The following is a 23255-nucleotide window of genomic DNA, read 5'->3' as shown; positions in this document are numbered from 1 at the left end:
CAGCGTGGGAGAAGCCCAGGGCTGGGCTGGCAGGGCCTGCGGATCAGGAGTGAGGGCAGAGCTGGATCTGGAGAGCCCAGGGCTGGGCAGGCAAGGGCTGCAGGACGGGAGTGAGGGGCACCGGCTGGGCACAACAGCAGGAGTTGTGACTCATGCATTTCAGGAGGCCCCAGCCTCCTCCCCCACTACGGCTCACTATTGACACAATCAGACACGTGAAGTTTGTGCAGAGCAGAGGCCGCAATTCACAGCCCCGCCATCGGGGGCGTCGGCTTCTGGGCCCTGGGCTTTATTGGGTGCAGCCGGGGCACAGACTGTCGGGGTAGGGCTGCCCTTTACATTTCCCCCTCCCCACAGTTTCGCAGGTCGCGGTGATCCCACACTCCTGGGTCTCTGCTCCCCTGGCGTGACTCAGTAGCGGGTTTCCTGAAAAAGGGAACAAGGGTCAATTCTGCCTGGTGCCTCTTCATGCCCGGCCCATTGCCTGACGCGGGGACGCAGCTGGCAATGGGGTGGGGTAGGGTGGGTTGGGAAAGGAACCCGGTTGCGGGCCTGGGCCGGGCCGCACCTTGGCGCTCCGGTCCTGCCTCCTGTTGCACGTCCCACAGAGGCAACCGAAGAGGCCGTTCAGCACCTGGGCTGCGCAGAGCAGCAGCTCCAGCAGCGCCGCGCCCAGCCCCAGCGAGAAGAGAATCACATTGAACTGGACCACGCCAGGCGGCTTCACGCATGTGTCCCACGTCGAGGTGTTAAACAAGTAGCTCCGCTCCCTGTGGGCACAGCAAGGAACTGCCCAGCGCCAGGCCACACTGGTGTCCCCCACCTACAGCCCCTCCCTCCTAACCTACAACCCCCCACCCCCACCCCTCACTCCCCCCAGCCTCACCCTCCCAACCTACAGCCCCTACCAGCCTGGCCCCCACCAGTGCTCCTCGCTCCCCCCCAGCCTCATCCTCCTAACCTACAGCCCCTACCAGCCTGGCCCCCACCAGTGCTCCTCACTCCCCCCAGCCTCACCCTCCTAACCTACAGCCCCTACCAGCCCCCCCCTCTTCACTTCCCCCCCAGACCCACCATCCCAACTTACAGCCCCACCCCTGCCCTTCCAACTTACAGCCCCTGCCAGCCCATTCCAGCCCTCCCAACCAAACTCTGGGCTCCCCCCGCCCTGCCAGTGCCCCTCACTCCCGACCTGAAGGCCACATTATACCGCTGTGGCGCGCACCTCAACTGCTCGAGGTCGAGGCTACGGAAGGGCTGTTCCCAGGCGCCCAGGCTCCCATTCGACTTCCGCACCTGGCACAGGGGCCCGTTCACCAGCCCCAAGGAGGCAACACTCACGGCGTAGACTGAGCCAACCACCCCCAGCAGAGCAAAGAGAATGGACAGGAACATCTGGGGGGGGGGGGAGACCCTGTTAGTGGGGGATCCCATGGAGACCCTTCTAGTGCCATGGATCAGAGGGGAAGGGGACCCCACTGGTGCCAAGGGTGCTGGGAGGTTCACTGGAGGTGTGTAGGAGCACAGCCCCTGTTGGGGAGGGGCTCAGCTCCCCATGGAGGTGAGGGGTTGGGGGCAGTGTGGGGCTTGCTTGGAGCAAGAGCTGGGGGGGGGGCTCACCCCACAGCGATTGCCACAGCAGCCCTGCCGGCCAGTCGCCTGGATGTGAATCGCAGGTATCAGGATCTGGGGAGAGAGAGAATCAGTGGTAGGATGCAGCCCCTACCCCCAGCCTCTCCTTAGTCCTGCCTATGCCCCTCACTTCCAACCCCCAGCCCAGCCCTGAGCTCCCCCCAGCCCTGCTGGTGCCCCTCACTCCCAACCTGCAGCCCCTCTACTTTCCTAGTTTGGGGCTCCCCTGCAGCCCTACTGGTGCCCCTCACTCCTGACCCATAATCCCTACTGGCCCAGCCCCAATCTGGTGCCCCCTTGCCAAGCTATCCCTCCTCCTTGTCCCCCAGCTCACCAAGAGGCCACCCCCGACGAGGCCCCCCAGGTACAGCACTTCGGGGGTGAGCTGGTCCCGCTGCTGGACATACTGCAGGTCCCAGGCGGGGAAGCAGAGGATCAGATTGCAGACAATGCAGGTCAGTGCCAGGGGCCAGAGCCCCACGCCCACCACTCGGGAGCACTTCCCTGTGCACATCACGCCTACTGTGGGACCTGGCGCAGCCTGCTGCTTATACGGGGGTCACTGGGCAGCTCCACCCCTACCACACCCACTGGAGTTTGCTCCCAGGTGCCTGGTGTGAACCTGGAACAAATGCGGCTGGGGGGGCTTAGCAGTGGGTCCCTCAGGTGGAGGTTGCTACTGTAGGGTCATGTGCGGTGCCAGGCTTGGCGGGGCAGAGCTGGGGAGAGAAGCCAGATGTCCTGACTCCCAGTGGAGCCCCCAGCTCTGTACTGTGCAGCATGTGTTATGAAGGTGTCAGCGGTGGTGCCAGGCCGTGCCAGGTTCCCGTGTCCTTGGGCATAAATCCTCACAAGCGTCATTAACAACTGGGCCTATTGATCGACCCTATCAGGCATGACACATATACTATGGGCAGAGCCCGATCAACAGGTACCCCAGAGCTAGACTCAAAAGCCAGCATCTCTGGGGCAGGACGGCAGAGGGCTCTGTGTAATGGGGTTTAGTCCCCTATTATCTTTGGCTGCTGGGCAAGTGGCCAACTTCCCTGTGCCACAAACAGGGCAATTAAACTATAAAAGGGCTCGGCCTGCATGTGAGATAAACACCAGGTCACACAGCTGCCCCCTCAGCCTATGCTGCAGCTCTGCCCCTGGGAGCTGTAGGAGTTTGGGGGCTGATACCATCTGGGGGGGTACCTGGCTTCTCACTTTCCTGTTTTGGGGTGCAGAGGCCACAGGAGCGAGGGGCAGGCAGATCTGAAGAAGGAGCATGTCCCTGGGAAAAATCCTCCAAGAATAAGAGGCCACACTGGGGGAGACCAAGGTGTTTAATTGCAGCTCAAAGTCTCGGGGGGCACGGACATGCCTTGTCCTACATAGGTCTCAGGCCTCATGGTCTCTCTCCCCATCCCCAGGGGTGTCTGGTCCTCCTTGGTGCTGCTGTGCACCCGCAGCACACGGAAGGGTGGCCCATGGCCAGGGATCACTACGTCGGCCACAGCCAGCGCCCATCGACGGCTCCGCTCCTGCCGGGCTGGATCTTCGCTCAGTGCCCGCCAAGCATCCTCGTCGTCCTGCCGCTCAAACAGGTCCCCGGCTACTAGCACTGTGCCCAGGGCTGTGCCATGCACCAGCACACTGGTGTGGGCAGCTGTGTGGCCAGGTGTGGGCACCACTTCTATGTGGCCGGGATGGATGGAATAGGGAGTGCCAGTCCCCAGATTGTGGGGCAGGTACAGCCCCTCACCCTGGCTGAGGTCGAACCCCACCAGCAGCGTAGCTGTGGGGAACAGGTTGATGTTGCCAACATGGTCTGAGTGGCCATGGGTGCAGACAACATGGGACACGTCGCCTGGGGCCACATCCTGGGCCGCCAGCAGTTCCAGTAGCCGCTTCCGCCTCCAGGGGCCTCCTGTGTCCACCAGAGTGAGCTGGGGCCCCCGTACCAGTGTGATGGTGCCGTCAGCCTGTGTATGCCCATTTGGCAGCACCTGGCTGAACCCTTCCTGCAGCACCAGCACTGAGTAGGGGGTGCCTGGGATGAAGGGGGAATCCAGGGGCTCCGTATGCATAGGTGCAGCATCCAAGTGGGAGGGGTCTCCGGGGGGCTCTGGTTGCTCCAGCTGGCTCATGGAGGGAGAAAGGGACATGGGGAGGGTCACAGGATGCCCCCCCCCCGCCGAGGTTGGTCTTCACAGAGGTTGGAGGTTACAAAGTTTGAAGTCCTGGAGGTCAGAGTTCAATGGGCCCAGGTCTGGAGGTTAAGGGGACTCCAGAGTCTGCCTAACAATACCTCCGTCTGGGGAACCTAGAGAGAAAGATGGGGCAAGTGAGAGGCTGCAACCACAGTTGCCACGGGGCATGGCTTGCCTCCCCCTCCCTCCCCCAAGTCCCCACTGCTGTCATCCCCCTAGCCAGCCCCTCCCCCACCTTCCTCATCCTCCCCCAGCCAGCCCCTCCCCCACCTTCCTACCGCCCTCATCCCAGCCAGTCCTCCCCTGGCCTCATTCCCAGCGAGCCCCGTGCCCCGCCCCGCCCCCTAGAGACATGACCAATCTCCATTCTTTCTCCCCCACCAGCCCCTACAATGGTCGGGTCCGCAGAGTGGCGCGCGCCCAACCAGCCCGGATATTGTTGCGGGACTCCGCCACGAGCAGACACAAGATCTCGTGGGCGGCGGATTGACCGGAAGCGAATGACGACCTCAACGGAAGCGATGGTCCCCAGCTCGCCACCATCTAGGCCCGAGGGAACGGCTACGCCTGCGCCTGACCGGAAGTTGGTCATGGGTGCCGCCATATTGAAAGCGGCAGAGTGAAGCCGATCAGCGCTGCCATATTGGGAGGCGAGATTCGGCCCGGAGCGCAGCGTGCGCCGCCACGTTGGATCTCCCGGGCTGGACGGGACGTGCCGAGGGACACGACGCCAAAACCCTTTCGCGGGGCTTTGCTCTCCCAACAGCGCTGCCCCCCCGCCCCGGGCAGTGTCAGCCGGGAGAGTGGCCACCGCCCCGCGCTCCCCTTCCCTACTGGGGCAGGCTTAGACCCCCTGCGCCAGAACTCTGCCCCGAGGAGCCCCCGCCCCGCCCCGCCCCCAGCTCTGCACCCCAACCGCCCCGCTCCCCCCTCAACCCCAACCACCCCAGCTCCCCCCTCAACCCCAACCGCCCCCGCTCCCCCCAACCGCCCCAGCTCCCCCCTCAACCCCAACCGCCCCCGCTCCCCCCAACCGCCCCAGCTCCCCCCTCAACCCCAACCGCCCCCGCTCCCCCCAACCGCCCCAGCTCCCCCCTCAACCCCAACCGCCCCCGCTCCCCCCAACCGCCCCAGCTCCCCCCTCAACCCCAACCGCCCCCGCTCCCCCAACCGCCCCGCTCCCCCCTCAACCCCAACCGCCCCCGCTCCCCCCAACCGCCCCGCTCCCCCCTCAACCCCAACCGCCCCCGCTCCCCCCAACCGCCCCGCTCCCCCCTCAACCCCAACCGCCCCCGCTCCCCCCAACCGCCCCGCTCCCCCCTCAACCCCAACCGCCCCCGCTCCCCCAACCGCCCCGCTCCCCCCTCAACCCCAACCGCCCCCGCTCCCCTCAACCGCCCCGCTCCCCCCTCAACCCCAACCGCCCCCGCTCCCCTCAACCGCCCCGCTCCCCCCTCAACCCCAACCGCCCCCGCTCCCCCCACCCCCCGCTCCCCCCCCCCCAACCGCCCCCGCCCCAGCTCCCCCCTCAACCCCAACCGCCCCCGCTCCCCCCAACCGCCCCGCTCCCCCCTCAACCCCAACCGCCCCCGCTCCCCCCAACCGCCCCGCTCCCCCCTCAACCCCAACCGCCCCCGCTCCCCCCCCCCCAACCGCCCCGCTCCCCCCTCAACCCCAACCGCCCCCGCTCCCCCCAACCGCCCCGCTCCCCCCCCAACCCCAACCGCCCCCGCTCCCCCCAACCGCCCCGCTCCCCCCCCCCAACCCCAACCGCCCCCCCCCCCCCAACCGCCCCGCTCCCCCCTCAACCCCAACCGCCCCCCCCCCCCGCTCCCCTCAACCGCCCCGCTCCCCCCTCAACCCCAACCGCCCCCGCTCCCCCCAACCGCCCCGCTCCCCCCTCAACCCCAACCGCCCCCGCTCCCCCCAACCGCCCCAGCTCCCCCCTCAACCCCAACCGCCCCCGCAACCCCTCAACCGCCCCAACCCCCCCCCCCCAACCGCCCCGCTCCCCCCTCAACCCCAACCGCCCCCGCAACCCCTCAACCGCCCCGCTCCCCCCTCAACCCCAACCGCCCCCGCTCCCCTCAACCGCCCCGCTCCCCCCTCAACCCCAACCGCCCCCGCACCCCCCAACCGCCCCCGCTCCCCCCTCAACCCCAACCGCCCCCGCTCCCCCCAACCGCCCCAGCTCCCCCCTCAACCCCAACCGCCCCCGCTCCCCTCAACCGCCCCGCTCCCCCCTCAACCCCAACCGCCCCCGCTCCCCCCAACCGCCCCAGCTCCCCCCTCAACCCCAACCGCCCCCGCACCCCTCAACCGCCCCAGCTCACCCCCCAACCGCCCCGCTCCCCCCTCAACCCCAACCGCCCCCGCACCCCTCAACCGCCCCGCTCCCCCCTCAACCCCAACCGCCCCCGCTCCCCTCAACCGCCCCGCTCCCCCCTCAACCCCAACCGCCCCCGCAACCCCCCAACCGCCCCGCTCCCCCCTCAACCCCAACCGCCCCCGCACCCCCCAACCGCCCCGCTCCCCCCTCAACCCCAACCGCCCCCGCACCCCCCAACCGCCCCAGCTCCCCCCTCAACCCCAACCGCCCCAGCTCCCCCCAACCGCCCCGCTCCCCCCTCAACCCCAACCGCCCCCGCTCCCCTCAACCGCCCCGCTCCCCCCTCAACCCCAACCGCCCCCGCTCCCCCCAACCGCCCCCGCTCCCCCCTCAACCCCAACCGCCCCCGCTCCCCCCAACCGCCCCGCTCCCCCCTCAACCCCAACCGCCCCCGCTCCCCCCAACCGCCCCCGCTCCCCCCTCAACCCCAACCGCCCCCGCTCCCCCCAACCGCCCCGCTCCCCCCTCAACCCCAACCGCCCCCGCTCCCCCCAACCGCCCCGCTCCCCCCTCAACCCCAACCGCCCCCGCTCCCCCCAACCGCCCCGCTCCCCCCTCAACCCCAACCGCCCCCGCTCCCCCCAACCGCCCCCGCTCCCCCCTCAACCCCAACCGCCCCCGCTCCCCCCAACCGCCCCCGCTCCCCCCTCAACCCCAACCGCCCCCGCACCCCCCAACCGCCCCGCTCCCCCCTCAACCCCAACCGCCCCCGCTCCCCTCAACCGCCCCGCTCCCCCCTCAACCCCAACCGCCCCCGCAACCCCCCAACCGCCCCAGCTCCCCCCTCAACCCCAACCGCCCCCGCCCCCGCCCCAGCCCCCCAACCGCCCCGCTCCCCCCTCAACCCCAACCGCCCCCGCTCCCCCCCCCCCAACCGCCCCCGCGCCCCGCTCCCCCCTCAACCCCAACCGCCCCCGCTCCCCCCCCCCAACCGCCCCCCGCGCCCCGCTCCCCCCTCAACCCCAACCGCCCCCGCTCCCCCCAACCGCCCCCGCTCCCCCCTCAACCCCAACCGCCCCCGCTCCCCCCAACCGCCCCCGCTCCCCCCTCAACCCCAACCGCCCCCGCTCCCCCCAACCGCCCCAGCTCCCCCCTCAACCCCAACCGCCCCCGCTCCCCCCAACCGCCCCGCTCCCCCCTCAACCCCAACCGCCCCCGCACCCCCCAACCGCCCCAGCTCCCCCCTCAACCCCAACCGCCCCCGCTCCCCCCAACCGCCCCGCTCCCCCCTCAACCCCAACCGCCCCAGCTCCCCCCAACCGCCCCGCTCCCCCCTCAACCCCAACCGCCCCCGCTCCCCCCAACCGCCCCCGCTCCCCCCTCAACCCCAACCGCCCCCGCTCCCCCCAACCCCAACCGCCCCCGCACCCCCCAACCGCCCCAGCTCCCCCCTCAACCCCAACCGCCCCCGCTCCCCCCAACCGCCCCGCTCCCCCCTCAACCCCAACCGCCCCCGCTCCCCCCAACCGCCCCAGCTCCCCCCTCAACCCCAACCGCCCCCGCTCCCCCCAACCGCCCCAGCTCCCCCCTCAACCCCAACCGCCCCCGCACCCCCCAACCGCCCCGCTCCCCCCTCAACCCCAACCGCCCCAGCTCCCCCAACCGCCCCGCTCCCCCCTCAACCCCAACCGCCCCAGCTCCCCCCAACCGCCCCGCTCCCCCCTCAACCCCAACCGCCCCCGCTCCCCCCAGCCCCCGCTCCCCCCAACCCCGCCCCCCCGCTCCCCCCTCAACCCCAACCGCCCCCGCTCCCCCCAACCGCCCCAGCTCCCCCCTCAACCCCAACCGCCCCCGCTCCCCCCAACCGCCCCCGCTCCCCCCTCAACCCCAACCGCCCCCGCACCCCCCAACCGCCCCAGCTCCCCCCTCAACCCCAAACGCCCCGCTCCCCTCAACCGCCCCGCTCCCCCCTCAACCCCAACCGCCCCAGCTCACCCCAACCGCCCCCCTCAACCCCAACCGCCCCCGCTCCCCTCAACCGCCCCGCTCCCCCCTCAACCCCAACCGCCCCAGCTCCCCCCAACCGCCCCAGCTCACCCCCCAACCCCAACCGCCCCAGCTCTCCCCAACCGCCCCAGCTCACCCCCCAACCCCAACCGCCCCAGCTCCCCCCAACCGCCCCAGCTCCCCCCTCAACCTCAACCGCCCCAGCTCCCCCCAACCGCCCCAGCTCTCCCCTCAACTCCAACCACCCCAGCTCCCCCCAACCGCCCCACTCCCCCCAACCGCCCCCGCTCCCCCCTCAACCCCAACCGCCCCAGCTCCCCCCAACCGCCCCCGCTCCCCCCTCAACCCCAACCGCCCCAGCTCCCCCCAACCGCCCCCGCTCCCCCCTCAACCCCAACCGCCCCCGCTCCGCCCAACCGCCCCCGCTCCGCCCTCAACCCCAACCGCCCCCGCTCCCCCCCCCCCAACCGCCCCGCTCCCCCCTCAACCCCAACCGCCCCCGCTCCCCCCAACCGCCCCCGCTCCCCCTCAACCCCAACCGCCCCCGCTCCCCCCAACCGCCCCAGCTCCCCCCTCCCAGCCCCCTCTCCCCCCAACCGCCCCGCTCCCCCCTCAACCCCAACCGCCCCAGCTCCCCCCAACCGCCCCAGCTCCCCCCTCAACCCCAACCGCCCCAGCTCCCCCCAACCGCCCCGCTCAACCCCAACCGCCCCAGCTCCCCCCAACCGCCCCAGCTCACCCCTCAACCCCAACCGCCCCAGCTCCCCCCAACCGCCCCGATCCCCCCTCAACCCCAACCGCCCCAGCTCCCCCCAACCGCCCCGCTCCCCCCTCAACCCCAACCGCCCCAGCTCCCCCCAACCGCCCCGCTCCCCCCTCAACCCCAACCGCCCCAGCTCCCCCCAACCGCCCCGCTCCCCCCTCACCTCCTCCCAGCTCACCCCAACCGCCCCGCTCCCCCCTCACCTCCTCCCAGCTCACCCCAACCGCCCCGCTCCCCCCTCGCCCCCAACCACCCCACTCCCCCCTCGCAGCTCACCCCAACCTCCCTGCTCCCCCACTCCCAGCTCCCTCCCAATCGCCCGGCTCCCCCCTCGCTCCCTCCCAGCTCACCCCGAACCGCCCTGCTCCCGCCTCGCCCCCAGTGTAGACAGCTGGCAAGTTTTTCTGGAGAAATGGCTGATTTTTTGGAAAAACTGGCCAGTCTAGACACAGGCCATGAATTTATCTAGCTCTTTTTTTAAACCCTGTTAAAGTCCTAGCGCTCACCACATCCTCTGGCAAGGAATTTCTCAGTTTGACTGTACGCTGAGTGAAGAAAAACTTCCTTTTGTTTGTTTTAAACCTGCTGCCTATTTCATTTGGTGACCCCTAGTTCTTATATTGTGAGAATAAGTAAATAACTTTTTCTTATTCATTTTTTCCACACCAGTCATGAGTCAGTTATAGACCTCTATCATATCCCCTTCCACTTAGTCTCCCCTTTTCTAAGCTGAAAAGTTCAAGTCTTTTTAATCTCTATATGTGACCTGATTCCAAACCCCTAAACATTTTTGTTGCCCTTTTCTGAACCTTTTCCAATGCCAATATATCTTTTTTGAAATGAGGTGACCACATCTGTATGCAATATTCAAGATGTGGGTGCACCATGGTTTTATATAGAGGCATTAAGATTTTTTTGTCTTATTCTCTATCCATTTCTAAATGATTCCTATTTGCTTTTTTGACTGCCGCTACACACTGAGGCTACGTCTAGACTGGGTTCTTTTGAGGATACCGGAGGTATCCTGAGAAAACCCTGCTGTGTCCAGGGAATGCGTTTGCACTTCCGCTTTTTTTTTGCGGAAGTGCAAATGCGCTTTCGGAAGCCCCTGTATTCCTCCTTCCACGAGGAAGAAAGGGGCTTCCGAAAGAGAGGGTTTTTTCTGACATTTGGCCCAGTCTAGACGGGCCAAATGTCGGAAAAGCCTCTTTTGACAAAAGAATCAAGACAAGACAAAACCTTGGGCTACATCTACATTGCGCATTCTTGCACAAGAATATATGCAAATGAGGCAGGGCGATGAATATCGTCGTGCCTCATTTGGATATCTAATGAACCTCCATTTTGCGCAAGAAGAAGCAGTTTACACTGCTGCTTCTTATGCAAAAACCCCCTCTTGCGCAAGAGCTGTTCTGCCTGAAAATAAGCAGCAGAACGGCTTTGTGCAAGAGGGGGTTTTTACACAAGGAGCAGTGTAGACATCTTCTTCTTGCACAAAAGCCCCTTGTGCAAAAATGGCGGTTCATAAGGCATGCAAATGAGGCACAGCGATATTAATTGCTTTGTAGCCTAGTAGTCTAGACCTAGCCACTGGATGTTTTCAGAGAACTATTCACAATGACTTCAAGATCTCTCTCTCGAGTAGTTGTAGCTAAATTAGTGCCCATCACGTTGTACATCTAGTTGGGATTATTTTTTCCAGTGTGCATTACTTTACATTTGTCAACATTACATTTTATTTGCCATTTTGTTGCCCAGTCACTTAGTTTGTTGAGAGCTTTTTAAAATCTTCACAGACTGCTTTGGTCTTAACTATCTTGAGCAGTTTGGTATCATCTACAAATTTTGCCACCTCACTGTTTACCCTTTTCTTTAGATCATTTATAAATAAGTTGAATAGGATGGGTCCCAGGACAGACCCTTGGGGAATCTCACTATTTACCTCTCGCCATTCGGAAAACTTATAGTTTATTCCTGCCCTTTGTTTCCTATCTTTTAACCAGTATCAATCCATGAAAGGACATTTCCTCTTATCTCATGTCGTGTAGTTCGATATATTTTCGATCCAAGGGAAACCAGGACACTCTAGGGAGACTTAACCACTTTCTCATTTATTACAAGCTTGAAGCAGTTAATACATTTGTTTAAGTTTTATAAGCCTTAAAAACAATTACTATATAATTTAAACCTTAAATACTATAGATACTAAAGCAATTAATAGAGCTCAAAGCAATGCAAAAGCAATTAATAAAAAAAAAATCTACTATAATAAAGCCTAGTTCACTTACACTTCACCCATATGCTACCTATAGTACCAGGCAGGAGGTCTTGGTTGATTCCCATGCACTGGGAAGGTCCTTTAATTCCCATGCAATGGAAAGCCATGCACTGGGGTGCTGGTGAGAAGGGCCTACTTACTTCTAGCTACATTAAGCAAGATCTGTGGGTCAATCCTGCCCATTGATTGTTCTTACTAAGCCCATTTTATAGCATAGCAAGACTTTCCAATGCCCTATTTGCAGCACGTCCTTCTCAGGATGTTGCTGTTATGTGTGTGGTTGACAGTTGTATGACTGTATCTGTAATTTTTGCTTATCAGAAACAGAAGTACCAATATAAGGTTGCTTTTTGTGTGGTCTCACTGTACCACACTTAATCTGCATTGTTATTCAAAACATTCCTACCTCCCAAACCTTTCCTGTGTGAACCAGACTTGAGACAGGCCTGGGTTTTGCTTTTTAGAGATATGAACCGGGGACAAGTAAGACATCACCATTTATTTTCTAGGCAAGGTAGTCCAGGCTCCACTACATCCTATGACAACTTACTTTGCTTTAGAGCTTTTGGTGAGGGACCTTGTCAAAGGCTTTCTGGAAATCTAAGTACACTGGATCCCCCTTGTCCACATGTTTGTTGACCCCCTCAAAGAACTCAAGTAGATTAATAAGGCGTGATTTCCCTTTACAGCAGGGCTGCGGCCGCATGTGGCTCACAGCCCATTTGTGGCCCGTGGTGTGGTTTGGGTTTACATGGGGCTCAACACGAGGCCCGCGGGTGGGATCCTTTGAACATGGCCTGGGAACACACTCGACAACGGTGAGGCGTTCTCAGGCAGGGTGAGCACTGAAAGATGCAAGTGGACAGGCTGGCAAAACAGATGGGTACAGGGTGTTGGCGTTTCTAAGCCTCCAGAGAGGAGATGCGGGGAATGCCAGGGCATTGTGGAAATTAATGGTTGCTTACCCTTGTGGGCAGAGCCTGAGAGGTGCTGACTGGCTCACACTGGCCACATTTGGTTCCGGTGCTGCAGCTTAAGGCTTAATCATTGCATACATGCCTGCCAGTGTGAAAGAAGCTATTTGCATGTATAAGCAACTACACTTAAGATGCAGCCCTTGGCATGTGCTGTATCATTATGGTCCCCAGGGCTTCCAAAATTGAGTACTCCTGCTTTACAGAAACCACGTTGCCTTTTCCCCAACAAATTATGTTCATCTATATGTCTGACAATTTTATTGTTTACTATAGTTTCAACTAATTTGCCCAGTACTGATGTTAGACTTACCAGTCTGTAATTATTAGGATCACCTCTAGAGCCCTTTTAAATATTGGTGTCATGTTAGCTATCTTCCAGTCATTAGGTACATAAGCTGATTTAAAGGATAGGTTACAAACCACAGTTAATAGTTCTGCAATTTCCAATTTGAGTTCTTTCAGAACTCTTGGGTGAATGCCATCTGGTCCTGGTGACTTGTTACTGTTAAGTTTATCAGTTTGTTCCAAAACCTCCTCTAATAATTGTCCTCAATTTGGGACAATTCTTCATATTTGTCAACTAAAAAGAATGGCTGAGATTTGAGAATCTCCCCAGTATCCTCAACCATGAAGACTGAAGCAAAGAATTGATTTAGCTTCTCTGCAATAAGTTGATCATCTTTGAGTGCTCCTTTAGCATCTCAATCGTCCCAGGGCCCCACTGGTTGTTTAGCCGGCTTCCTACTTCTGATATACTTAAAAACATTCTGCTATTACTTTTTGAGTTTTTGGCTAGCTGTTCTTCAAACTCCCTTCTGGCTTTTTTAATTATATTTTTACACTTAATTTGACAAAGTTTATGCTCCTTTCTATTTTCCTCACTAGGATTTGACTTCCACTTTTAAAAAGGTGTCTTTTTATCTGTCACTGCTGCTTTTACCCAGTAAAGCCACAGTGGCACTTTTTTGTTCTTTTACTGTGTTTTTTAATTTGGGGTATACATTTAAGTTGGGTCTCTATGATGGTGTCTTTGAAAAGTTTCCATGCAGCTTGCACAGATTTTACTTTTGTCACTGTACCTTTTAAAAATTTTGTTTAACTATCTTCATTTTTGTATATTTCCCCTTTCTGAAATTAAATGCTACAATGCTGGGCTACTGAGGTGTTTTCCCCACCACAGGGATGTTACATTTGATTACATTATGGTCACTATTTCCAAGCAGTCCAGTTATATTTACCTCTTGAACCAGATCCTGCTCTCCACTTAGGGCTAAATCAAGAATAGCTTCTCCCCTTGTGGGTTCTGAAACCAGCTGCTCAAATAAACAGTCATTTAAGATATCAATAAATTTGATCTCTGGATCCCATCCTGAAGTGTCGTGTCCCCAGTCAAGATGGAGATAGTTTAAATCCCCCACTATTATTGAGTTTTTTGATACCCTCTCTAATTTCAATACCACTGTCCTAATCAAGTGGTCAATAATATATCCCTACTGCCACATTCTTATTATTGGAGCATGGAATTACTATCCATAGAGATTCTATGGAACATTTCGGCTCATTTAAGATTTTAAGAGTGGGGGAAGGGCATCTTTTCAGCCAGCAGCACTTTACCATCAAGGTCAGTTCCCAGGCAAAATGGCCCCAAATCTGCAAGGGTTTGTGCAAAGGGAGAATTTGTCCTGGTTTGGTCTAAAAACAATAAGCTAAAGGTTTGTGGATGGAAATTTTCAGCCTTTCATTATCAAAGGGAAGATTTGCTTTTGGAAGTTGGTCAAAGAGAAATTCTAGAGTTTGTGGGGAAAAGGAAACTGGGTTTTTGGGCATGTGCCATGCAACCTATGACATGCAAAGGGCTTGGAGAACCCAGGTGTTCAGGACACCAACTCCTCCCCTTCAATGCTCCCCGGCCCCATTTCCCTCCTAGAATCAGGGAGAGAACCCAGGAATCCCGGACCCTAGCACCTACACTTACAACATATTGTATTTGATGTGCCTCTTCTGATTGCCCCAGTTCCACTCACCTCCCCACACAGGCCATGGCCCCTTTAAGAGACGCGCCCCCATTACCTTCGCAGGGGGTGGCTCGCCTTTCCTCCTCCTCAGCTGCAGCCCCAGCAGGGGGAGCCGCGTAGCCCCGCACCAGTCCTAGGCTAAGGCTGCTAATAGCCGCGGTGGCCCTTTAAGGGGGGAAGGGGAGGGAGGGGATGAAGCATGAGCAGTAGGCGCCTCGCAGAGCGCAGCAAGCGGGAGAGCGACGCATGCGTGGGGATGTGGCGTGCCTCTAAAAAAAAAAGGGATCTGGACTGCTCATGCGCGTCATCAACCAAAGGCTGGGGCGCTAGCGCGCATGTTTTCCGCACTTGGCCATGTTGCACATGCTTGGTAGAAAGGAATCCATGCGCGGCACGCAGGCGCCGTCCTAGCTGTGAGGCACCACGCACACAGGCACTGTCCTCCTCCCGCGCCCCATCCCGCGCCTGCGCAGTGCGTCCCTGCCCGCCTGCCGGTCTCCAGGGCTGGCCCCGCCCCTCGGAGGTGCTCGGGTCCTGGCAGGGGTGTAGCGCGGCACCGGGATCGGTGGGGGAATGTAGCGGGGGCGAGGAGGTTGCGCCGCAGCGCGGGCGTGCAGCTGCCGGGAGAGGGCGGGGCGCCGGCACGGTGGGGGGCGGGAGTTAGGGGAGGGGCTAGGGAAAGGGGCGGGGCCAGCCAGGTGGGGGATGGGGCCCTTGGGGTCCGGGCCGCGCAGTGGCGGGAGGTTCCGCCGCCCCGGCCCGTGTCTCACCCCCCTCCCCGCAGGTGCGGCGGGGCGCGATGGCGGCCGAGGAGAAGAAGGCGAAGCTGAGCCACACGCTGCTGCCGGCCGAGTCCATGAAGGTGATGGCAGAGGCCGTGGGCATCGCCCAGGTGCCCGAGGAGACCTGCCAGCTGCTGGCCGACGAGGTCAGCTACCGCGTCAAGGAGATCACCCAGGTACGGGCACCCCGTCCTCGGCAGAGGGGAGTGACCGGAACAGGGATCCCTCCCCGCTGCCCATTCCCAGCCTCTGACAGACTAGGATAGCCACTCCCACCCATCCTGGCTAATAGCTATTAATGGACAGAACCCCCGTGAACGTATCTAGCTCTCTTTTGAACCCAGTTAAAATCCTGGTCTTCACAACATCCTCCATCAAGGAGTTCCACAGGTTGGCTGTGTGACAAACTACTTCCTTTGGTTTGCTTTAATTCTGCTAACAATTGATTTCATTTGATGACCCCTAGTTCTTGTGCTATGGGAACAAGTAAATAATTTCCCTTATTTACTTTGTCCACACTGGTTGTGATTTTATACACGTCCATCATATCCCTCTTTAGTCTCCTCTTTTGTAAGGTGACATGCCCCAGTCTTATTAATCTTCCTCTGTCCACGGCATCTCCCCTTCCTTCCCTGGCATTGCCACATCCTCTCGGCTCCAGCAGATTGCCCATGTATGGGCAGGGGGTCCCACAGGCACTCTCTGCCCCTAGCATTGCCTCACTTCCCTGTCTTTGGAAGATCACCCAGCTGTGGGCCCCCGGACATTGTCCTGAGCAGTTGGTGGGTTATGGAAATCACACGGGTATACAGGGCCCCCAGCTGTCCCAAGACCCTCCCATCCAGTTTCTGGCCCGAGGAGAACCTCGTGCACCCAATGCCTCCACCTCCCAGTTGCTCTGCTCCTGCCCTTGGTTGCCTGAGGGTCCTTGGAGCAGAGAGGGGTGAGACAACCCTCACCTCCCATTTGCCTGCAGGATGCTCTGAAGTTCATGCACATGGGCAAGCGTCGGAAGCTGACCACCAGCGACGTGGACTATGCCTTGAAACTGAAGAACGTGGAGGTAAAAGGGGCAGTCCCAGCCCCGAGGAGCTTGTGGGGCAGGCTCTTGGCTGGCATTGGAGTCCTGTGGGCTTGGGGGCCATCTGAGTAAGGCCATGTGCTTGGTGCTGGGGAGGGGAGGACAGTTCTGAAGTGCAGATGGGCTTTTCATGGATTTCAAGGCCTGAATTCCTAGAACAGAGACTCCCCTGAGCTTTGGGGGGGGGAGGTTCCCCCTGCCGGTCACTATGGTAGGGCGCATGTAACATTCAGGGAGACAATTTCCAGCATAGGTATATGTTTTCCCAAGGACAAAATGGTGCTCCTCTCCCTGGTGCAGCAGGTGTGTATTGCACAAGGGACATGCCAAAAGGCAGGTAGAGCCACAGAGCCAGGCTGTATTTACTGTTGGGAGCCAGGCATGTATAGCACGGGGGCTGTGCCGAAAGGCAGGTAGAGCCATGGAGCTGAGCCAAGGGAAGGCTCTGACATGGGGACTCCAGCTCACCCTCTATGTCCCTCTCCCCACAGCCGCTGTATGGCTTTCATGCCCAGGAGTTCATCCCCTTCCGCTATGCCAGTGGGGGCGGGCGCGAGCTCTACTTCTATGAAGAGAAAGAAGTGGATCTGAGCGACATCATCAACACGCCACTGCCCCGTGTCCCGCTGGACGTGTGCCTCAAAGGTGGGGGCAACATGGGACAGACAGGGATGAGGGGGCATGGAGAGCAAAGGATTATGTGGGGGCAAGGAACGGGAGGTGCAGCACCCAGCCTGCAGTGCTGCTTGCCCCTGATCCTTCTCTCCGCTCCCTTTCAGCTCACTGGCTCAGCATCGAAGGCACTCAGCCCGCCATCCCTGAGAATCCGCCCCCAGGTGAGTTGTGGAGCCAGGTGTCCAGGTGCAGTGCCCCACAGGGACTTGAGTTGTCTGCTTCCTGCGTGTCTGTTCTGTCTGGGCGCTTGGTCTGCAGAGCAGGGTGACTGACAAGCTTTTCCAAGTGCCATCTGCTGTGGTCCCCGAAACTAGAGACTGATCCAGCAGCCTGGTCAAAAGATAATGCGTTTCCTACTGAGAAGTGCCCTTGATGTTGTCCTGTGTCCTGCCCTAGACATAGCTGCATTTCAGCATTGCATGTGGGGTCCCTATGTAACCAGCTGCCCCATTCCAGAGGTGTCTGCATTTCTGCGCTGAGCGAGGGGTCCTTGTGTAACCAGCCGCTCCACCCCAGAGGTGGCTGCATCTCCATGCTGGGCGAGGGGTCCTTGTATAACCAGCCGCCCCACCCCAGAGGTGGCTGCATCCCCGTGCGAAAGGGCTGTGCCTTTGGGGCTGGCTGGTGAACCTGCTGTGTCTCTAGCCCCCAAGGAGCAGCAGAAAGCTGAGGCCACGGAGCCGCTGAAGCCCACGAAGCCAGGGCAGGAGGAGGTTGGGACGCTAAAGGGTAAAGGGCAAAGCGCAAGTACTCCGGATGGCAAAGGTCAGTCCCAAGCAGAGCAGCAGGGCCAGGGGCTTCGAAGGCTGGGAGAATGGATGCAGAGTAGTGCTGGGGATGGGGCCAGTCACTAGAGGGGTGTAAGCTGTGGGCTGCTAGTCGGGGTGACCCTGCACTGTCTCATGGCTCCTGCTCCTCATGGGAAGAAGGTCTGCGTGCTGGGACAGGGAGGGGGTCAGGCCAGGGGGTGGAGCAGTGTTGAAGAGGGCAGGGCCATGTTCCAGGGGCAGGCCCTGCTGTAACATCTGACCCCTCCCACCACCCCAGGAAGGAGAAGGCCACCTGGCTGCTGGAGGGGTGGGGCTGTGCAGCAGGGTGCAGGGCTAGCAGGAAGGGGTGGGGGTCTGCTCAATTCCCTCCCCACCCCCCCCAGGAAGGAGAAAAAGAGAAGATGGTTCCAGTGCCACAGGAGGTGGGGCTGCATGGCAAGGGGCACTGTGCCCTCCAGGGAAGGAGAAGGGCCCAGTGCGGGAGGGTTGGGGTTAGTGGGAGGGGCAGGGCTGTGCTCACACCCTGCCCCCCAGGGAAGGAGAAGAAGGGTCCAGTGCTGGAGGGGGCGGGGTTAGTGGGAGGGGCAGGGCTGTGCTCACACCCTGCCCCCCAGGGAAGGAGAAGAAGGGTCCAGTGCTGGAGGGGGCGGGGTTAGTGGGAGGGGCAGGACTGTGCTCACACCCTGCCCCCCAGGGAAGGAGAAGAAGGGTCCAGTGCTGGAGGGGGCGGGGTTAGTGGGAGGGGCGGGGCTGTGCTCACACCTTGCCTCCCCCAGGGAAGGAGAAGAAGGGCCCGGTGCTGGAGGGGGTGGGGTTAGTGGGAGGGGCGGGGCTGTGCTCACACCCTGCCCCCCAGGGAAGGAGAAGAAGGGTCCAGTGCTGGAGGGGGCGGGGTTAGTGGGAGGGGCAGGGCTGTGCTCACACCTTGCCCTCCAGGGAAGGAGAAGAAGGGTCCAGTGCTGGAGGGGGCGGGGTTAGTGGGAGGGGCGGGGCTGTGCTCACACCTTGCCTCCCCCAGGGAAGGAGAAGAAGGGTCTGGTGCTGGAGGGGGCGGGGTTAGTGGGAGGGGCGGGGCTGTGCTCACACCTTGCCTCCCCCAGGGAAGGAGAAGAAGGGTCTGGTGCTGGAGGGGGCGGGGTTAGTGGGAGGGGCGGGGCTGTGCTCACACCTTGCCCCCCAGGGAAGGAGAAGAAGGGCCCGGTGCTGGAGGGGGCGGGGTTAGTGGGAGGGGCGGGGCTGTGCTCACACCCTGCCCCCCCAGGGAAGGAGAAGAAGGGTCCGGTGCTGGAGGGTATGGGGTTAGTGGGAGGGGCGGGGCTGTGCTCACACCTTGCCCCCCAGGGAAGGAGAAGAAGGGCCCGGTGCTGGAGGGGGCGGGGCTGTGCTCACACCTTGCCCCCCAGGGAAGGAGAAGAAGGGCCCGGTGCTGGAGGGGGCGGGGTTAGTGGGAGGGGCGGGGCTGTGCTCACACCTTGCCCCCCAGGGAAGGAGAAGAAGGGCCCGGTGCTGGAGGGGGCCCCGCTGAAACTGAAGCCGCGCAGCATCCACGAGCTGTCGGTGGAGCAGCAGCTGTACTACAAGGAGATCACCGAGGCCTGTGTGGGCTCCTGTGAGGCCAAGCGAGCCGTGAGTGCCCCAATGCGCCACCCCCTACCCCTCCCAGCGTACTGCTCCCTGTCGTCAGCACCCTCTGTCCCCCACCTCAGCCCCTCTGTGCTCTCACTGCTCCCCCTGGGGCTCCATCCCAGCTCCCACAGTCCTCCACTGCTGGATGCTCCCATCACCTCCATCCGCCCCCCTCCTGGGGTGTGCATGGGCTCCTGTGAGGCCACGAGAGCTATGAGTGCTCCCCATCACCCCACATCTATGTGGGCTCCCACGAGAGCTGAGAGAATTCCCCCTCACAGAGCCCACCCCACCCCCTCCTCGCTGCTGGGCTCTCTCAGCCCCCAGACCCTGCTGTCTGTCCCCCCAGAGCATGCATGAGCCCCTGTCCCTGGGCACAACCCCCTCTCTCCCCACCCCCTGCGCTGACAGGCTGCTCTCTCTGCCCCCCAGGAAGCCCTGCAGAGTATCGCCACGGACCCCGGCCTCTACCAGATGTTGCCGCGCTTCAGCACCTTCATCTCCGAGGGGGTATGGGGAGGAGCTGTCGTCAGTCGGAGCGACCCGACTGTGACCCCCTGGCCTGTCTGTCCCTTCTAGGCTGGGGAGCGGGGCCAAGCACCTCGGTGTGATTCCTGGCCCAGTTCTTCTAAGCTCAGGAAGGCATGGAGCCAGGCCAGGTTCCCCAGGCTGTGGGCCCTGGGCCGGCCCCTCTAAGCTACAGGTCCCATGGTGGGCAGGGGAGCCAGGCCACGTTCCCCAGGCTGTGGGCCCTGGGCCGGCCCCTCTAGGCTGGGGGTTCTGTGAGGGCAAGGAGCCAGGCTGAGCCCCCCTCAGGCTGTGGCCCCCTGCACCAAACCCTGACTGGATCTCCACCCAGGTGCGTGTGAATGTGGTGCAGAATAACCTGGCGCTGCTCATCTACCTGATGCGGATGGTGAAGGCCCTGATGGACAACCCCACCCTCTACCTGGAGAAATATGTGAGTGGCCGCCAGGCTCCTGGCTTTGCTCGGGGGCAGGCGCTGAGCCACGGGTTCTGTTCCCCGTGTGAACCCTGCTGGGGTGGCCGGAGTGGGCTGGGTCCTGGTGGGGTGGACGGTGACTGACCTCTCTCCCCACCACCACCAGCTGCATGAGCTGATCCCGGCCGTGATGACCTGCATTGTGAGCCGGCAGCTCTGCCTGCGGCCGGACGTGGACAATCACTGGGCCCTGAGGGACTTCGCCGCCCGCCTCATTGCCCAGATCTGCAAGAACTTCAGCACCACCACCAACAACATCCAATCCCGCATCACCAAGACCTTCACCAAGGTGGGCGGGGCCTGGGGAGGGGCCCCTTGGGAAATTGGGTGCAGAGCTCACCGCTCCCTTGTCCCCACAGAGCTGGGTGGACGACAAGACCCCCTGGACCACACGGTACGGCTCCATCGCCGGGCTGGCTGAGCTGGGCCATGACGTGAGTGAGACCCTGGGTCCACAAGGGGGAGAGGGATTTGGGGTGTGCTGGGAACAGCTCTGGGAGAGGGGATGCGCCCTCAGGAGTGAAGGGGCGGGGCAAAGGGACGCATCCTGGGACATGCTGGAGGGCGGCCTCCCAGCTGACAGCTCCTTTCCCCCAGGTGATCAAGACGCTGATCCTGCCCCGGCTGCAGGTGGAGGGTGAGCGGGTGCGCGGCATTGTGGAGGGGCCAGTCGTCAGCAACATTGACAAGATCGGGGCCGACCACGTCCAGAGTCTTCTGCTGGTGGGTGCCGGAGCCAGAGGGGCGTAGCCTGGGGCGGGGTCATGGCCGCTGGGCTCATCCTTTGGGGCTGCAGCGTAGTTGCCTCTTCCAGTTCCTTCCCAGTTCACTTCTCTGGGGCTTCCTACTTCCTGGTTCGGCTCCTTTCTGGCCCTGCCTGGGCCAGGAGACTCCGCTCTTCCTCCTGGCCCCTGCCAATCCCTGAGGCTCCAGCTCTTTGTCTGGGGTCCTTCCCAGTTCTCCCCCAGCCCCTTCTCCTGGGCCCTACCCAGTATCCCCCTGCTAGCTTCCTGCTCAACCCTCCCCTCTGCCCGCCTCGCAGAAGCACTGTGCCCCCGTGCTGGCCAAGATCCGCCCACCGCCTGACAACCAGGACTGCTACAAGGCCGACTATGGCTACCTGGGTGCCCTGCTCTGCACCCACGTGGTGAAAGCCCGGGCGCAGGCTGCCCTGCAGGCCCAGCAGGTGAACCGCACCACCCTCACCATTACGCAGGTACGAGGGGCCGGCTGGGGGGCAGGTACCGGCTCTGCAGGAGGTGAGAGCCTGTGGGGCAGAGGGAGGGAGCAAGGAGAGATTTGGGGGAGGAACAGAGGCCAGTGGGGTGGGAGCTAGGGGGGTGGGCTGGTGAGAGACCATCGGGAGGGGCTGTGTGTCCGTGGGCACTGGCAGACTGGGAGGCTGAGAGCGTTTTGAGGGGCTAGCAAGAGTATGGGAGGCGTGTGTCTGACAGTGTCTGTCTGTCTGTCTCCACCTGGCAGCCCCGCCCGACGCTGACCCTGTCCCAGGCCCCGCAGGGCCCGCCGCGCGCCCCTAGCATCATCAAGGTGCCCAGCTCCATCACGCTGCCTGTGCAAACCCTGGTGTCCGGCCGCCCTTCCACCCCTACCCAGCCATCCCCACCCCCCACCAAGTACATCGTCATGTCTTCTGCCTCTGGCAACAGCACCTCCCAGCAGGTAATGGTGCAGGGGTCATGGGGGGCTGCTTTGGCACAGTCCAGCCATGGTTCTACCCCACCGGTGCCTCAGTTTCCCTTGCTGCGGTGTGTTCTGGCCTTCACAGCCCCACTCTGCAGCCTGGGAGAGACGTGTGACGCCCCTGCTAGGCTCTGCCACTGGGGCGGGCACGCTCCTGCCCTCAGCCAGGACCTCAGGCAGGGTTGCAGGCCACCCAGCCTGCAATGCTGCTCAGACCCCTGAATCCTGCCCTCCAACCCCCCCGCCCCCCATTTGGAGCAGCCTGCACTCCATCCCGTTGGGATCAGCTGCCCTGCAAGGGTCCTGAGAGGGTGGGGGAAGGCCAGGGCTCCTTCTGTGCTGCCCTGGAGTTTCCAGGGGGCAGGCTAGCATGGGGAGGTGTGGGGAAGGGGGGCCAGCCCCATGCTTCCCAGGGAGGATTGCGGGGGCAGGTGGGGATGTGGGGGCAAGGTCCAGGGGGCAGGCTGGCATGGGAGTGGGGGAACGGGGTGGAGGGCATTGGACGTGGGCTCCCCTGTGCCGTGTGTGGGGCACGCTGACCCTCCGGGCCTCTCATTGCAGGTGATCACTTTCAGCACCAGCGCTGTGGGCACAGCCACATCCCCCGTCAGCACCACGGCGCCTGGCGTGCAGCCTGTGGTCAAGCTGGTCTCCACGGCCCAGACGGCGCCCAGCGCTACCGTCACGGGCAGCGTGCAGAAGTACATCGTGGTCTCACTGCCCGCCCCAGGCGAGGGGGGGAAAGCGGGGGGTCCCCCTGCCCAGCTCTCTCCCTCTGCACCTTCAGGGCTGCCACTTCCTGGCCTGGCCCCCCCCGCTAGCACCACTGTCAAGCTGGAGCCCAGTGACAGCCCTCAGGCGCCCCCCGGCACCCCCATCCCATTCGGCAAGGCCAACGGAGCACAGGGTGGCGTGGCCGGGTCACCCCAGCCTTCCCAGTGACCCTGTCCCCTGCCATGGCTCTGCCCCCTTGGGCAGCGTTTGAGGCAGACTGAGCGCTCCCCCACCTCCAGTGACATCCCTGCCCGCGGGGTGGCCCAGGACGAAGGTCGGTAACGGGAGGAGGGAGAGGATCTGACCCTTCCCCCTGCAGCACGTGGGGCACCTAGTGCTTGGCCTGGGTTGGTGCAGGAACAGCATTGGCCACAGGGAGGTGCCAGAGGCTAGTGGACCAGGCACCCTGGGGTACCCCACCTGTCTGGTGTTGGGGGGTGCAAAGGGGGCTGCCCCCAGGAACAGCTGTAAATATTGCGCTGTAAACTGCTACATCCCAATAAAGGGCCTGCCCTTGCTCTGCGGGCGCGGTGCTGGTCCGGCTCCTCCCAGCTCGGCCGGGCCCTTGCTCTGGAGTCTGCCTCTGCCTGCTGGAGACTCAGGAGTCCTGGTGCCTGTCCCCCAGCTTCCACAGCCCTTTCTCTGCC

General features: G+C 62.0%; 3 protein-coding genes across 8 annotated transcripts; 1 reads left to right on the top strand and 2 right to left on the bottom strand.

Moving 5' to 3' along the window:
• Window positions 1-286: 286 nt before the first annotated feature.
• Window positions 287-2963, bottom strand: LOC102461172 (transmembrane 4 L6 family member 5-like). 2 transcript variants are annotated; one of them, XM_006127265.5, is made up of 5 exons: window positions 2830-2963; window positions 1621-1686; window positions 1226-1395; window positions 569-770; window positions 287-426 (listed from the first exon to the last, which is right to left on the bottom strand). In XM_006127265.5, exons 1-5 carry the CDS (start codon window positions 2902-2904, stop codon window positions 412-414), a joined length of 528 nt encoding a protein of 175 aa, XP_006127327.1. In that variant the 5' UTR covers window positions 2905-2963; the 3' UTR covers window positions 287-411. The 2 variants fall into 2 exon arrangements, with proteins under 2 accessions (XP_006127327.1, XP_006127326.1); XM_006127264.5 differs by lacking the exon at window positions 2830-2963 and adding an exon at window positions 1967-2146.
• Window positions 2943-14657, bottom strand: MBLAC1 (metallo-beta-lactamase domain containing 1). 3 transcript variants are annotated; one of them, XM_014575599.4, is made up of 2 exons: window positions 14206-14657; window positions 2943-3940 (listed from the first exon to the last, which is right to left on the bottom strand). In XM_014575599.4, exon 2 carries the CDS (start codon window positions 3780-3782, stop codon window positions 2961-2963), a length of 822 nt encoding a protein of 273 aa, XP_014431085.3. In that variant the 5' UTR covers window positions 3783-3940; window positions 14206-14657; the 3' UTR covers window positions 2943-2960. The 3 variants fall into 3 exon arrangements, with proteins under 3 accessions (XP_014431085.3, XP_075764064.2, XP_075764065.2); XM_075907949.2 differs by having other exon boundaries at window positions 14252-14657; XM_075907950.2 differs by lacking the exon at window positions 14206-14657 and adding an exon at window positions 4219-4637.
• TAF6 (TATA-box binding protein associated factor 6) lies at window positions 14590-23126 on the top strand. Of its 3 annotated transcripts, none has more exons than XM_075907944.2 (15): window positions 14590-14719; window positions 14981-15154; window positions 15955-16041; window positions 16551-16704; window positions 16839-16895; window positions 17380-17499; window positions 18988-19130; window positions 19563-19640; window positions 19990-20091; window positions 20240-20422; window positions 20493-20567; window positions 20731-20856; window positions 21176-21349; window positions 21616-21813; window positions 22396-23126. In XM_075907944.2, exons 2-15 carry the CDS (start codon window positions 14996-14998, stop codon window positions 22774-22776), a joined length of 2037 nt encoding a protein of 678 aa, XP_075764059.1. In that variant the 5' UTR covers window positions 14590-14719; window positions 14981-14995; the 3' UTR covers window positions 22777-23126. The 3 variants fall into 3 exon arrangements, with proteins under 3 accessions (XP_075764059.1, XP_075764060.1, XP_075764058.1); XM_075907945.2 differs by having other exon boundaries at window positions 14708-14761; XM_075907943.2 differs by lacking the exon at window positions 14590-14719 and having other exon boundaries at window positions 14866-15154.
• Window positions 23127-23255: the final 129 nt, after the last annotated feature.

Source organism: Pelodiscus sinensis, chromosome 22 (genome assembly GCF_052426305.1).
Source record: "Pelodiscus sinensis isolate ZL-2025 chromosome 22, ASM5242630v1, whole genome shotgun sequence".
In the NCBI taxonomy this organism is placed as follows: Eukaryota; Metazoa; Chordata; order Testudines; family Trionychidae; genus Pelodiscus; species Pelodiscus sinensis.
Note: the sequence above shows the minus strand (reverse complement) of the source record. Positions and strands in the feature narration are given on the sequence as shown.